At 37.7% G+C, this 17,379-nt stretch overlaps 1 protein-coding gene across 6 annotated transcripts in view; it reads right to left on the bottom strand.

Moving 5' to 3' along the window:
- The window catches only part of ENTPD4 (ectonucleoside triphosphate diphosphohydrolase 4), a 110,836-nt gene that overhangs the window by 30,309 nt on the left and 63,148 nt on the right, over positions 1-17,379 (bottom strand). For all 6 annotated transcript variants that reach the window (XM_053718121.1, XM_053718124.1, XM_053718123.1 and 3 more), the window contains one exon: positions 14,004-14,154. In XM_053718121.1, the coding sequence (XP_053574096.1) occupies positions 14,004-14,154 (151 nt within the window). The remainder of the gene's footprint in view (positions 1-14,003; positions 14,155-17,379) is intronic.

The raw sequence follows: 17,379 nt of genomic DNA, 5'->3' as shown, positions 1-17,379 counted from the left end.
TACTGTGTTGACTGGTCCTTTAAAAAGGCACTACCTTGCAGATACAGGGCAGCATGTACCATTTGGCGGTGAGAAGCCTCTCATAGAAGGGCTATATTTTGTATGCACAAACACTTCCAGTTATTAGAACTATTTCCATCCCCTCCCGCCAAACCATACTAGTGACAGGTGCACAGGTGCTTAGCCCCTCCCATTTGCCTTACTAGCTTTTCTACATCGCTTTATGATTTTGTGACCTATTGTACCCATATAGAACTACACATTATGGATAGACTGTTTCGACCCACCATTTCTATAACAAGCTCTTTACCGGATATTTACTTAAGGTTCAATATTGTTTGTATACCTTTGTATAAAATTGTTTTTAATTGTAAATTACTGCATATCTATTCTTGCAAACTACTATTGCGTGTAATCTTTTGTTACCTCCCACTTGAATGTGTTGAACAGACTATTACTGCCTAGAGGTTGCAGTACATTACATTTCGTTGCACCAGTTCAGATTTATTTTCATTGCCCATTACTGTGCAAAAGTTTTAGGCAGGTGTGAAAAAAATGCTATAAAGTAAGAATGCTTTAAAAGTAGAAATATTAAATAGTTTTTTTATTTTTTTATAAAATGAACAAAAATGAGTGATCAGAAGAAAAATCTAAAATCAAACAACATCAATTCTTTTAGGTACACAAGTTTTTTTTTTTCTTCTTTTTAAAAGTAACCAGGCGGGTATATTCCAATCATCTTTTGAGAACTACAGTTCTGTGGATTTAGGCAGCTTCAGTTGATTCTGTCTCTTCATGTAATCCCAGACAGACTCAATGTTGAGATCAGAGCTCTGTGGGGGCCATACAATCACTTCCATGACTACTTATTCCTCTTTATGCTGAAGATAGTTTTAAATAAGTGTTTGGGGACGTTGTCATGCTGCAGAATAAAATATGGGGCCAATCAGATGCTCCCTGATGGCACTGCATGTATAAGTATCTGTCTGTACTTCCTAGCATTGAGGAGACCATTAATTCTGACTAGATCGCCAACTCCATTTGCAAAAATGCAGCCCTAAACTTGCAAGGAACCTCCACTGTGCTTCACTGTTGCCTGTAGACACTCATTGTATTTGGGTCTAGCCCTTCGGCAAACAAACTGCTTTCCGCTAAAGCCAAATATTTAAAATTTCAACTCATCAGCCAAGAGCATCTGCTTTTCTGCACCCCAATACTTGTGTTTTCATGCATAGTTGTGTCACTTAGCCTTGTCTCCACGTCAGAGGTATGGCTTTTTGGCTGCAAGTCTTCAGTGAAGACCACCTATGACCAAACTTTTCTGGACAGTAGATGGGTGTACCAGAATACCACTGGTAACTGCCAATTCTGAGCTGATGGCCCTGCTGGACATCTTCAGACTGTTATGGGAAGTAACAATGATGTGTCTTTCATCTGCTGCACTAAGTTTCCAACCTCTGCATCTACAATCCTCAATGTTTCCAGTTTCTTTGTGCTTCTTCAGAAGAGCTTAGACAGCACATCTGGAAACCCCTGTCTGCTTTGCAATTTCAGCCTGCAAGAGACCTTGCTGATGCAGTATAAATACCTTGTGTCTTGTTGTTGAGCTCAGTCTTGTCATGGTGTATGACATGACATTAAACAGTCTCCAGAAACCTCACCTTGCTAGCAGAATTTCGCTGTTCCTAATCCAGTTTTATTCTTCCTATACAACAGTTTCTGTTTCAGCTAATGATTGTGTTTCAACCTCCCACATACTAAATTAATGATAATTAGCACCTATTTTGTGTAATTGTTTAATGGTGCATCTGACTATATGCCTACAAGGTCCCTGACTTTGCTCAAGTGTACCTAGAAGAATTAATGCTGTTTTGAAGGCAAAAAGGTTGTCATACCAAATGTTGATTTGAGTTAGATTTTTTCTTCTGTTCACTCACTTCGTATTCTATTAATTTGTAAAAAAAAAAATAAAAAAAAATAAAAAAATTATAAAACTATTAATATTTTTATTTCTGAAAGCATCTTTGACAGCATTTTTTTTTTTTTTTTTTTTTTTTTAAGAATGTGCATTCGGATCCTTTGTTAGGATCCAGCTGCGGAAGGTGGCAGCTTGTGGCATTTGGCCATTTTGGGGCCATATTTCTTTTTGTAAAAGTGCAACACACCAAGATCTGGATTTGCACAAATCTTACGACTAGATTTAGAGTTGGGCGGTAGCCGTGAAAACCAGCTTTAGAGGGTCTTAACGCTGGTTTTTACCGCCCTCTGGTATTTAGAGTCAGTCAGGAAAGGGTCTAACTCTCACTTTCCAGCCGCAACTTTTCCATACCGCAGATCCCCTTACGTCAATTGCGTATCCTATCTTTTCAATGGGATCTTTCTAACGCCGGTATTTAGAGTCGTGGCTGAAGTGAGCATTAGAAATCTAACGACCAAACTCCAGCTGCAGAAAAAAGTCAGTAGTTAAGAGCTTTTTGGGCTAACGCCGGTTCATAAAGCTCTTAACTACTGTGCTCTACAGTACACCAACACCCATAAACTACCTATGTACCCCTAAACCGAGGCCCCCCACATCGCCAGCACTCGATTAAATTTTTTTAACCCCTAATCTGCCGACCGCCACCTACGTTATCCTTATGTACCCCTAATCTGCTGCCCCTAACACCGCCGACCCCTATATTATATTTATTAACCCCTAATCTGCCCCCCACAACGTCGCCGCCACCTACCTACACTTATTAACCCCTAATCTGCCGAGCGGACCGCACCGCTACTATAATAAAGTTATTAACCCCTAATCCGCCTCACTCCCGCCTCAATAACCCTATAATAAATAGTATTAACCCCTAATCTGCCCTCCCTAACATCGCCGACACCTAACTTCAAACATTAACCCCTAATCTGCCGACCGGAGCTCACCGCTATTCTAATAAATTTTTTAACCCCTAAAGCTAATTCTAACCCTAACCCTAACACCCCCCTAAGTTAAATATAATTTTATTCTAACTAAATAAATTAACTCTTATTAAATAAATTATTCCTATTTAAAGCTAAATACTTACCTGTAAAATAAATCCTAATATAGCTACAATATAAATTATAATTATATTGTAGCTATTTTAGGATTAATATTTATTTTACAGGTAACTTTGTAATTATTTTAACCAGGTACAATAGCTATTAAATAGTTAAGAACTATTTAATAGTTACCTAGTTAAAATAATTACAAAATTACCTGTAAAATAAATCCTAACCTAAGTTACAATTAAACCTAACACTACACTATCAATAAATTAATTAAATAAACTACCTACAATTATCTACAATTAAACCTAACACTACACTATCAATAAATAAATTAAATACAATTCCTACAAATAAATACAATGAAATAAACTAACTAAAGTACAAAAAATAAAAAAGAACTAAGTTACAAAAAATAAAAAAATATTTACAAACATTAGAAAAAAATTACAACAATTTTAAACTAATTACACCTACTCTAAGCCCCCTAATAAAATAACAAAGACCCCCAAAATAAAAAAATGCCCTACCCTATTCTAAATTACAAAAGTTCAAAGCTCTTTTACCTTACCAGCCCTTAAAAGGACCTTTTGTGGGGCATGCCCCAAAGAATTCAGCTCTTTTGCTTGTAAAAAAAAACATACAATACCCCCCCCAACATTACAACCCACCACCCACATACCCCTAATCTAACCCAAACCCCCCTTAAATAAACCTAACACTAAGCCCCTGAAGATCTTCCTACCTTGTCTTCACCATGCCAGGTATCACCGATCGTTCCAGGCTCCGGAATCTTCATCCAAGCCCAAGCGGGGGCTAGACATCCATCATCCGGTGGCTGAAGAGGTCCAGAAGAGGCTCCAAAGTCTTCATCCTATCCGGGAAGAAGAGGCGATCCGGACCGGCAACCATCTTGATCCAAGCGGCATCTTCTATCTTCATCCGATGACGACCGGCTCCATCTTGAAGACCTCCACCGCGGACCCATCTTCTTCTTCCGACGACTTCCCGACGAATGACGGTTCCTTTAAGGGACGTCATCCAAGATGGCGTCCCTCGAATTCCGATTGGCTGATAGGATTCTATCAGCCAATCGGAATTAAGGTAGGAAAATTCTGATTGGCTGATGGAATCAGCCAATCAGAATCAAGTTCAATCCGATTGGCTGATCCGATCAAGATGGTTGCCGGTCCGGATCGCCTCTTCTTCCCGGATAGGATGAAGACTTTGGAGCCTCTTCTGGACCTCTTCAGCCGCCGGATGATGGATGTCTAGCCCCCGCTTGGGCTTGGATGAAGATTCCGGAGCCTGGAACGATCGGTGATACCTGGCATGGTGAAGACAAGGTAGGAAGATCTTCAGGGGCTTAGTGTTAGGTTTATTTAAGGGGGGTTTGGGTTAGATTAGGGGTATGTGGGTGGTGGGTTGTAATGTTGTGGGGGGTATTGTATGTTTTTTTTTTACTGGCAAAAGAGCTGAATTCTTTGGGGCATGCCCCACAAAAGGTCCTTTTAAGGGCTGGTAAGGTAAAAGAGCTTTGAACTTTTGTAATTTAGAATAGGGTAGGGCATTTTTTTATTTTGGGGGGTCTTTGTTATTTTATTAGGGGGCTTAGAGTAGGTGTAATTAGTTTAAAATTGTTGTAATTTTTTTCTAATGTTTGTAAATATTTTTTTATTTTTTGTAACTTAGTTCTTTTTTATTTTTTGTACTTTAGTTAGTTTATTTCATTGTATTTATTTGTAGGAATTGTATTTAATTTATTTATTGATAGTGTAGTGTTAGGTTTAATTGTAGATAATTGTAGGTAGTTTATTTAATTAATTTATTGATAGTGTAGTGTTAGGTTTAATTGTAACTTAGGTTAGGATTTATTTTACAGGTAATTTTGTAATTATTTTAACTAGGTAACTATTAAATAGTTCTTAACTATTTAATAGCTATTGTACCTGGTTAAAATAATTACAAAGTTGCCTGTAAAATAAATATTAATCCTAAAATAGCTACAATATAATTATAATTTATATTGTAGCTATATTAGGGTTTATTTTACAGGTAAGTATTTAGCTTTAAATAGGAATAATTTATTTAATAAGAGTTAATTTATTTCGTTAGATTTAAATTATATTTAATTTAGGGGGGTGTTAAGGTTAAAGTTAGACTTAGCTTTAGGGGTTAATAAATTTATTAGAGTAGCGGTGAGCTCCTGTCGGCAGATTAGGGGTTAATACTTGAAGTTAGGTGTCGGCAATGTTAGGGAGGGCAGATTAGGGGTTAATACTATTTATTATAGGGTTATTGAGGCGGATTAGGGGTTAATACATTTATTATAGTAGCGCTCAGGTCCGGTCGGCAGATTAGGGGTTAATAAGTGTAGTTAGGTGGAGGCGACGTTGGGGGCGGCAGATTAGGGGTTAATAAATATAATATAGGGGTCGGCGATGTTAGGGCAGCAGATTAGGGGTACATAGGGATAATGTAGGTGGCGGGGGTGTACGGAGCGGCAGATTAGGGGTTAAAAATAATATGCAGGGGTCAGCGATAGCGGGGGCGGCAGATTAGGGGTTAATAAGTGTAAGGTTAGGGGTGTTTAGACTCAGGGTACATGTTAGAGTGTTAGGTGCAGACGTAGGAAGTGTTTCCCCATAGAAAACAATGGGGCTGCATTAGGAGCTGAACGCAGCTTTTTTGCAGGTGTTAGGGTTTTTTTCAGCTCAAACAGCCCCATTGTTTTCTATGGGGGAATCGTGCACGAGCAAGTTTTTGAAGCTGGCCGCGTCCGTAAGCACCGCTGGTATCGAGAGTTGAAGTTGCGGTAAATATGCTCTACGCTCCTTTTTTTGGAGCCTAACGCAGCCATTCTGTGAACTCTAAATACCAGCGGTATTTAAAAGGTGCGGCCAGAAAAAAGCACGCGTAGCTAATGCACCCCTTTGGCCGCAAAACTCTAAATCTAGGCGTTAGTGTGTTGCACTTTGACATGAAGAAATCTGGCTCTGAAAACACCCGAATGCCACGTTCTTCCTCATTCGGATCCCTAATTTTTTTCACAACCTGCCTAAGACGTTTGATCAGTATTGTATTTGTTTTTGAATAACCTAATAAAACCTATTTGCAAAAAAATAAATTAAAAAAAAATTCAGTTTATGCACACAAAAGAAGTTCTAAATAACCCAAAATTATTTTTCAAAGCTTATTACCTTCATACCCTGGAAGCAATTATCAAGAAAATCTTTGTAATGCTACAGTACGACCATTTCAAGTAGACTACGCTTGGCTTACCCTGCTTATCTAGGTGAATATATTGTATTAAATAAAGAAGATAAAAAAGTGCTTTTAAAATAAAATCAGTCCCCTCTACAATATGCTGACTATTGCCAAAGCTAGAAGACCGAAAAAAATGTATAAAAAAAATAAAATTTAAAAAAAAATTACACAATAATTCTCAACGTGTTTATATTAAGCAAACATGATACTGCTGAACACTTTATTTATTATGTACTCTTATCACCCACTATAGTCACGCAGGGATTGTCACCAAGACAATTTGTTTTTCAACTGGAATAAAAATTGTAAATCTGAATCCATATTTTAACAAGTCCTTTTAAGTTTATTATTACAGTGTATTAATAATAATTTATTATTATTATTATTATTGGACAGTTCAGACACAGCTTTAAGGAATGCAAAGGTGCTTTCCAAGTATTTTAGGATTCCTTTGTGGACATCAGGAAGTCATCACACAGACATTAAATATGATTGCAAAATAGGCTCTGGGTAGTGAACACAAAGAAAACCCATCTGAAACTGATAAAAAGCTAACAAAAGGTTATTTTGGCATAGATATAATCCGATACCAAAGAAGGCTGGGACAGGAAACTCATTATTAAAGTAGAAGAATTGATCACCAAGCTAATGACAGACATATTTTGGATATATATTTTTTTTAAGTGATTAGAAAGATGTTTCCATCCTCAAAGAAAATCCAACAATTCCCTTACAATAAAACAAAAAAACAAACAAAAAAAAAACAAGTGGAATGCCTTTTTTTTTATTAAATAAAAACACAGTTCCAGAGCTCGCAGGTTAAAAGTTTAAGACACTGAGCAATTCAGCCATCAAGCTATTTAAAGTGAAGGTAAAACTTTGATGAATGAAAGCTCGTTTTTTAAAAAAACAGAATTTATGCTTACCTGATAAATTACTTTCTCTTGCGGTGTATCCAGTCCACGGATTCATCCTTACTTGTGGGATATTCTCATTCCCTACAGGAAGTGGCAAAGAGAGCACACAGCAGAGCTGTCCATATAGCTCCCCCTCCGGCTCCGCCCCCCAGTCATTCGACCGACGGTTAGGAGAAAAAGAAAACCATAGGGTGCAGCGGTGACTGTAGTTTAAACAAAAATTTTTAACCTGACTTAATTGCCAGGGAGGGCCGTGGACTGGATACACCGCAAGAGAAAGTAATTTATCAGGTAAGCATAAATTCTGTTTTCTCTTGCAAGGTGTATCCAGTCCACGGATTCATCCTTACTTGTGGGATACCAATACCAAAGCTTTAGGACACGGATGAAGGGAGGGAACAAGACAGGTAACCTAAACGGAAGGCACCACTGCTTGCAAAACCTTTCTCCCAAAAATAGCCTCCGAAGAAGCAAAAGTATCGAATTTGTAAAATTTGGCAAAAGTATGCAGTGAAGACCAAGTCGCTGCCTTACAAATCTGTTCAACAGAAGCCTCATTCTTGAAAGCCCAAGTGGAAGCCACAGCTCTGGTGGAATGAGCTGTAATTCGTTCAGCAGGCTGCTGCCCAGCAGTCTCATAAGCCAATCGGATGATGCTTTTCAACCAGAAGGAAAGAGAGGTAGCAGTCGCTTTCTGACCTCTCCTCTTACCGGAATAGACAACAAACAAAGATGATGTTTGTCTGAAATCCTTAGTTGCTTGTAAATAGAATTTCAAAGCACGAACTACATCAAGATTGTGTAAAAGCCGTTCCTTCTTAGAAGCTGGATTAGGACACAGGGAAGGAACAATGATTTCCTGGTTAATGTTCTTATTAGAAACAACTTTAGGAAGAAAACCAGGTTTGGTACGCAAAACTACCTTATCTGCATGGAACACCAGATAGGGTGAATTACACTGCAAAGCAGACAATTCTGAAACTCTTCGAGCAGAAGATATAGCTACCAAAAACAAAACTTTCCAAGAGAATAACTTAATATCTATGGAATGTAAAGGTTCAAACAGAACCCCTTGAAGAACTGAAAGAACTAAATTTAGACTCCATGGAGGAGCCACAGGTTTATAGACAGGCTTGATTCTGACTAAAGCCTGTGCAAACGCTTGAACATCTGGTACTTCTGCCAGACGCTTGTGTAAAAGTATAGACAGAGCGGATATCTGTCCCTTTAAGGAACTAGCTGACAAACCTTTCTCCAATCCTTATTGGAGAAAAGACAATATCCTTGGAATCCTAATCTTACTCCACGAGTAACCCTTGGATTCACACCAACAAAGATATTTCCGCCATATCTTATGGTAAATTTTCCTGGTGACAGGCTTTCTAGCTTGGATCAGAGTATCTATGACTGATTCAGAGAACCCACGCTTGGATAGAATTAAGTGTTCAATCTCCAAGCAGTCAGCTGCAGAGAAACTAGATTTGGATGCTTGAACGGACCCTGTATTAGAAGATCCTGCCTCATTGGCAGTGTCCATGGTGGGACAGATGACATGTCCACTAGGTCTGCATACCAAGTCCTGCGTGGCCACGCAGGCGCTATCAGAATTACCGAGGCCTTCTCCTGTTTGATTCTGGCTACCAGACGAGGGAGAAGGGGAAACGGTGGAAAGACATAAGCCAGATTGAAGGACCAAGGCGCTACTAGAGCATCTATCAATGCCGCCTTGGGGTCCCTGGACCTGGATCCGTAAAGAGGAAGTTTGGTGTTCTGACGGGATGCCATCAGATCCAACTCTGGAATGCCCCATAGCTGGGTCAGCTGAGCAAAAACCTCCGGGTGGAGTTCCCACTCCCCCGGGTGAAAAGTCTGATGACTTAGGAAATCCGCTTCCCAGTGTGCTACTCCTGGGATGTGAATTGCAGATAGATGGCAAGAGTGATCCTCCGCCCACCTGATTATCTTGGTTACTTCCTTCATCGCTAAGGAACTCTTTGTTCCTCCATGATGATTGATGTATGCTACAGTCGTGACTTTTGATTGAAGATATAAAACTACAAATCTAACACCACATTCACTTTACCCTCCCGTGGAGATGCTACTTGTTAGAGCGGCAAAGAGAATGACTGGGGGGCAGAGCCGGAGGGGGAGCTATAAGGACAGCTCTGCTGTGTGCTCTCTTTGCCACTTCCTGTAGGGAATGAGAATATCCCACAAGTAAGGATGAATCCGTGGACTGGATACACCTTGCAAGAGAAAACACTATTAAAAGCAGGGGCACTTTCATTCATCAAAGTTTAGAAGGCAGCCATATTAATTAAAAACTTACCTTTGTTTTTTTCACAGCCAGAGCAGCTTCCCCCACCCAGAGATCCTCTCTTCACATGTCATCAATAACTAATCCAGCTTCCTCCAATCACCCTGGGGGGAAAGTCGTGATTGGGAGGAAGCTGGATTAGTCATTGCTGACGTGTGAAGAGAGGATCTCCGGGTGGGGGAAGCTGCTCTGGCTGTGCAAAGAAGAGAGGTACGTTTTTCATCAAAACGAATGCTTTGTAAACTTTGATGAATGAAAGTGCCCCTGTTTTTAATAGTATTTTTAACAAACGGGCTTTCATTCATCAAAGTTTACCTTCACTTTAATAAATACAAATCCATGTCTCTTATTGCTGTGTATTGTACAAATTGTTTGGTCTCAGCAGCTGATAAGAGAATGTTAAAAAGGGACATAAAACGTTCATGATTCAGAGAGCATCTAATCTTAAGATACTTTTAAATTAACTTCTATTATCAAAATCCATTTTTTCTTGTTATCGTTCGTTGAAAAGCACGAGTACATATTCAACAGCAATGAATTGCTGGAAGCTAGTTGCTGATTGGTGGCTATAAATGTGCCTCGTCATTGGCTCATCAGATGTGGTCAGCTAGCTCCCAGTAGTGCATTGCTGCTGAGGACGTCAACTATGCGTTTAACCAATTTGCATAAATTAAACAAATTATATGCAACACCGCAATAAAAAAAAAATGCTAAAATCTATTAGGTATAGTGCAAACATATGAATGAGACATAATAGTGCAATATTAAAAAGTATATGGGGATTTTTGTAGAGAAATCATAAAGAAACTTTTCTACAGGATTGTGGTCAATTCATGATATGTTAAAAAAAAAAAAAAAAGGAGGGGGGGGGGGGGATCTGGTACTATATTTTGGCCAAAGCCCCGTAAAGTTACCTAACCAGGCCACAGAGATTCCTATTCCAGCAAATTTAAATATGTGATGCATTTATTACTTCTTTCTCTAGTTCGTTAAATATGTCTGAATTTTGTCTTTGCGCATGCCTATAATTAAAAAAAAAAAAAAAAAAAAAAAAAACACAGATGGCCTCCTACTCAGGGTCACTGTAGTTTCAGAAGTGGAAGCCACCAGTGAATAAATCATGAGTGGCAGCTGTGCCTACTTGACAGTGGTTTCCTGGTTGGAATCTGCAATGTTTGCTTCTCCTGTGAGAAACTTTACTTGTATGACTGACCTCTTTACAGGGTTTTAAACACATAGGCCTAGTTTCCATTGGGGTGGTAAAAGTTTGGAAACTGGTGGTAAAATAAAAATTCTCCATAGACTTTAATAGAGATAAATGTTTTTACCACCAGTTTCCAAAAGTTTACTACCTCAATGGAAACTAGGCCATATATAGCTAGACTCAGTAAAGTAAAAACTGCATGTCTTAACCAATTAAAAGCAATGGTAATTTGCATTAGAATGTCTAATAATATTAGGATTGTATACAGGTGTTTTTTGTTTTGTTTTTGCAATGCATAGGCAATATTGCCTAGCAGCTACCGACTTGTATGTTGCTGAAAGGGATGATAAAGTGAGGTTTCATTGAGCCGACGTCTGTTCTCAAAAAGATGTTTTCCACACAAACTGTAATTACAACCACGATATGTATGCATGGTATAAGTGTTTTAAATGGATCGCATATCTAAATGTATTAGATAGAAACATAGAATTTGACGGTAGATAAGAACCAAAAGGCCCACCAAGTCTACTGATATTACATGTAACTTTTTTCTTAGGATAGCATTATGCATGGCCCAGGATTTTTTTAATTCCTTTACAGTCTTTGTGTTTACCACCTCTATTGGAAGATTTTTCCATGAATCTAGCGCCCTTTCTGTAAAAAAATGTTTCCTCACATTTCTCCTTAATCTGCTCTAACTTTAGATTGTGACCCTTTATTTCACTATTTCTTTTTTTTTTGTGGCAAATGCTTTCAGCTTCCACTTTATTAAAGGGACACTGAACCCAAAATTTTTCTTTCGCGATTCAGATAGAGTATGCAATTTTAAGCAACTTACTAATTTACTCCTATTATCAATTTATCTTCGTTCTCTTGCGATCTTAATTTGAAAAGAAGGCATCTTATCTAAGCAGCCAGCCTATTTTTGGTTCAGTACTCTGGACAGAGCTTGTTTATTGGTGGGTGAATTTATTAACCAATCAGCAAGAACAACCCAGGTTGTTTACCAAAAATGGCCCGGCATCTAAACTTACATTCTTGCTTTTCAAAGAAAGATACCAAGAGAATGAAGAAAATGTGATAATAGGAGTAAATTAGAAAGTTGCTTAAAACTGCATGCTCTATCTGAATCACGAAAGAAAAAAAATGTGGGTTTAATGTCCCTTTAACCCTTTGAGTGCTAATGACGGCTCTGAGCCGTCACAGAGTTTCCTACTCTGGTGCTAATGACGGCTCAGAGACGTCACTAGCACTCTCCCACCTTGAGGGAGATCTGGGGGCTCCCACCCGCTCCTACCCCGGCAATCGTGACTGTAGTGACAGGCATCGCCGGGGCTACCCGTTTTGCGTGGTGACGTCACTGTGCAACTTTATTTATACTTAACAATGTTAAGTATAGGAGCAGGGAGAATGCTGCTTAGAAGCCTGTATCTCAGGCATCTAAGCAGCTACAGACCCACAATACTCACCATTGGAAAGGTAATCACCTAACCTTTCCAATAGTGTAAGTCTTGGGGGTCTGAGAAAAATAAAAAATTACAAAAAAATTGTTCCAAAAAATAAAAAAACATTAAAAAATCTTAGCACCCAGGTGGGAAAGTGCTTAGCACTCAAAGGGTTAAGTGCCTTCATAAAAAGGTTTTCTACCATGTGATCTCCTTCCCTTCTCTAAACTATACATATTTAAATAATATAGACTTTCTTTGTAAGTTTTAGACCATGTACCATTTTAGTAGCCCTTTTTTGGATAGTTTCTAGTTTATTTATATCTTTCTGCTGAAGATATAGTCTCCAGAACTGTACGCAGTATTCTAGATGTTGCCTGACTAATGATCTGTAAAGTAACAAGAACCTTGCTATTTCTGCTACTAATATCTCTCCCAATGCAACCAAGAATTCGAATGGCCTTACCGGCTGCACTGCTGCAATGTCTACTGAAATTAAATCATCTGAAATAATAATAATAATAATAATAATAATAACCAAGTCCCGTTACTCTTTCCGGTCAGTAATATATCAAGACTATAATTAGCTTTTGGGTTTTTGGATCCTATATGAATCATTTTACTCTTGGCAATATTAAAAAATGTAGATCCCATTTATTTTCCCAGTCTTCGAGTTTTTTTTTCTTCCAATATCACTGATCATTTGATCCACTCCTCCTAGAACATCAATTTTGTTACAAATGTTGGTATCAGCAAACAAGCAAACCTTCCCCTGGAGCCCACTTCCAATATCACTAATGAACACGTTAAACAAAACAGGCCCAAGAACTGACCCTTGGGGAACACCACAGGTAAGCGACTGCTCATTTGAATGTAATCCATTAATTGAAACCCTCTGCCTTCTATCCTTAAAGGAACATTAAACCCCATTTTTTTCTTTCATGATTCTGATACACTAAATAGTTTTTAACAACTTTCCAATGTATTTATATTATCTAATTTGCTTCATTCTCTTTGTATCCTTTGTTGAAGCAGCAGCAATTCACTATTGGGAGCAAGCTAAATGAGATTGGGTACGTCAATAACAAGGTATATATGAGCGGCCACTAATCAGAAGCTCTTGAATCTACCTAGGTATCCTTTCCAACAAATGATATCAAGAGAACACAAGTTAGATAATAGAAGTAAATTCGAAAGTTGTGTAAAAATCACATTCTACATACAAGCATTGTTTTGCGCATTTTAGTTTATGTTTCTACTTTTTAAACAAAACAAAAAAAAGGGGGGGGGGGGGGAAGTTATGCCACAAACCACCATGCTGATACAACTTTAACAGTGGCTTATTAGTTATGCCTAGTTTCCTCTAGCATATGCTGGGTCACACTGCAATTATAGGCTGCAGTGCTGACATTCTGTAGGAGGGGAAAGGGGGTTATTTGCCCTATCTGTAATAATATTCAATCTGAATTAAAGGATAGTCTGTCAAAAATCTAACTGTTCTATTGATGGAGATGTATTTTTGTAATATTCCTTTAATGAGAAGTTTCAACACAGAGCAATGACTTTAATACAGTCATTTACTCCCCCTAGAGGATGACACGGCTATTTGCAGCTAAAAAGTAAAAATTACAGAATAAAGAGGAGAATATGAATAATGCGGTAAAATACAGGAAAAGAAAATGAACCTATATAATAAATTACAGATTTTTCTTTATAATGAGAGGTGCAAAGTAAATTATATGTACTTTTTTATGATACAACTACCAAGGATGTTTGCATGTGAGGTATATGCAACAAAAACATAGCTCTCAAGTATCAAACTTCCCCACCTTTCAGTTAAGATTCGCAGTCCAGCAGTGCACAGGATGTATAGCGGCGTTTCTTTGTGCTTTTCACGCGGGATGTGGCTTCCTGCAAAGTTTAGTAGCGGAGAAATGTAGTCACTTGCTTTCTCTGGGGTGCTGGCGAGGTCAGAAATACCTGAAGGACAGGAGTGAGTAAATAGTTTGGAAAACGTTTGAATAAAATACAAAATCAAGCAGGTAATCTAATCTGGTAACCCACGGAGATTGTGAAATTTACTGCACAAAAAGACACATTTCTAAGAGACTGAACATATTTTGACAACAAACCTTGCAGCAGTATTCACTGCCTCTTACTGTTCAGCCTATTAAAGGACCAGTAAATACAGTAGATTTGCATAATCAACAAATGTGTGATAAAAAGACAATGCAATAGGACTTAGTCTAAACTTCAAATGAGTAGTAGACTTTTTTCTGACAAATTTCAGTTATGTCTATTTCCCACTCATGTGACAGCCATTAGCCAATCACAAATGCATATACGTATATTCTGTGAATTCTTGCACATGCTCAGTAGGAGCTGGTGACTCAAAAGTGTAAATATAAAAAGACTGTGCACATTTTGTTAATGGAAGTAAATTGGAAAGTGTTTTAAAATTGCATGCGCTATACGAATCATGACAGTTTAATTTTGACTTGAGTGTCCCTTTAATTAATTGTAGACAGGATTATTATGTTCTCCACATAAATTTATCAACAGCCTCTATAAATAGATTGTACATCTATTTAATAGATTGTACATTTGTTATCAACACAAATTATATGTATATAGAAGTCAAAAGAACACTTATCGGACAAGCAGCTGCTGTTCTCAAACATATTGCAGGAGCACCCTTTCAAAAGGGCTAGGTTCTCTTGCTCTCCACCTGCAGCATATACATTTTCAGTATAGGTGGTTGTTTCAGACAAAAAAAAGAAAAAGTTATTTAAAATGACAAAACAAAAAAAGTAAATAAGTTATTTGTAAAATAAAATATTGAATACACTTCAACAGGTAAAATAGATCATTGGGAACACACAAAAATTATGCAGGGGATATTTAAAAAAATAAAAAAAATAAAAAAAAGTCGTCTAGAAGGGGAATGATTCCTGGGCGGCAACTAAGATGGAGGAATTACTTTTAAACAGAGATGACAAGCTGGCGAATCTACTGTAGATCAGCAGATAAATAAACGGTCGCAAATAAGAGAGGATGATGTCTCCAACAGCCCCCCCCCCCCCAGTGTGCACAGGTTAAGAAGCTGTAAATCTTTATATTCCACAAAATTTAATTCAGAAATATTTACCATTGCTGCTCTTCCAAACGCATAATAATTTTCTTTTAGTTTAATGTCTCTCTAAATTGAATGATCTTCATTTAGATTTGTTCTCCACATAAAATTTTGCCAGCTGGGTGGCATTATGAAGTAGCCGGGTGGGGGTGATGGTAAATCCTAGTGTTTGTGAAACGCTAGGATTACCATTGGAACAAATAAAGGGAACTTTCAGACATGAAGTATAAAATACTTCATGCTGAAAGCTCCTTTATTTGTCTAAAGCGTTTGCCGCACTGAGCACCTCAGGCAGCCCATGGCAGAACGCTATTTTGCTGTGATGTGAAGTTTCCACCTCTTAGCTAATAGCGTGCTAGCTATCAGGCTTGGCGCCAGCTGGCCCGCGTAGCTGTTGGCCAAGAGGTGAAAACGTCACCTCACAGCAAAATAGCGATCTGCCGTGGGCTGCCTGAGGCGCTCAGTGCAGCAAACGCTTCAGACAAATAAAGGAACTTTCAGCATGAAGTATTTTATACTTCATGACTGAAAGTCCCCTATATTTGTTCCACTGGTAAATACTAGCTTTTCACAAATGCTAGAATTTACCATCACTTTAAGCTATCCAAAGCACAAATGAAATTACATCTTACCCGAGCGGTCAGTAAAATCAGCCGGGTTATGTGCCCATTAAGGGCTAGATTATAAGTGGAGTGCTAATTTAACGTATACACAATAAATAACCAGTCATTACAAGTGACTGGTTAATGCTACGGCAAGCTCGCAGTAGCAATTAGAGCTCTGAAAAAAGTCAGACCTCTGGTTAATTTTAAAAATGTCCCCCAAATTAAGTGTAGTGTTTTTTGCAATAAAAAAAAATAATAGCATCTTTATTTTTTAATTAAAAACTGCACAAAGCAGTTTTAATGTCTTATAATTCTTCAGATGTGGGGTGAACGGCACTGAAAAGTGCCTTTATATTGTGGTCTATGGGGACTATGTTAATACTCAAAATATATATATGCACACAAATATATATTATGTATATATTCAAATACATATATATTTAAATCTGCTGCCCATTGTGCTTATTTATAATACCAGCCCACAATTTTGCACTCCACTCGTAATCTGGCCCTAAAGAGTCTGCTTTGTTTTTGTTAATTTTTTTTAATCCTAAAATCTTGGGGGGGGGGGGGGGGGGGGGGACAAACAAACAAAACAAAAAAACTTCTCTTTTTAAAATCAAAATCTTGGATAAAGCAATTAAAACACTCAAATGCATAGCATAAGTGGGAGATAACTGATCCCCTTTTAATTCTTTCTGAAAACATGTCTGTTCACAAACTTCTTTCATTTAAAATAAAACAAAAACAAACAATCCAAACTTCATTAAAGGAAAAGACATGACTGATTTCTGAATTCCTTTGCGCTGGATGAGTTAATAACAAATATCCTTTTAACTAAAAGGGCTTCATCAGATTTTACTTTTCTAATACCCGATTAATGAGATTCTTCTCTTACAAAGAAATGGAAGCTTAGGATTCCAGCGTGCTAATCGAGCGTGGTTGTCTACTTTGGAATGTGCCTAAAAGGGCGTCTCTCACCTGGGCAATAAAGCTAAACATTGCATAGATATTAGTGGAAATTTAATACATGGCACTTTTATAGGCCGAATATTTCTTATGCTTGATTGCATATATTATAAAACAACAAAGCTGAATTTCTAAAACTGAAATGAAAGTGACATTAACTTAATACATTTTAGGTAAAGCCAATTAACCAAACCAAGGCTAGTAAAACAATAAAAATGTTTAATCTCTCAAAAGATACAACTGGATTATTATGCAAAAAATCTAAATAATAATACAAACTGTAGTAACAGACTGTATGCAATATACAAAAAATTATTAGGGTTTAGAAAACAGCACTACTTGCCTGGCCAGACTGCAATTCAAGACACATTTTAGGGTCCCCGCCTCTTCTTCTGTTCATTTAATTGGCCTTACCATCAGTGTCTAATATTACACAGTATGTATATATAAAATTACATACATACATCCGTATATTATTAACCCTTTAAGGACACAGCT

Source organism: Bombina bombina, chromosome 6, assembly GCF_027579735.1.
Source record: "Bombina bombina isolate aBomBom1 chromosome 6, aBomBom1.pri, whole genome shotgun sequence".
NCBI classification, from domain to species: Eukaryota; Metazoa; Chordata; class Amphibia; order Anura; family Bombinatoridae; genus Bombina; species Bombina bombina.
The sequence above is the reverse complement of the archived record's forward strand: the minus strand, read 5'-3'. Positions and strand labels throughout refer to the sequence as shown.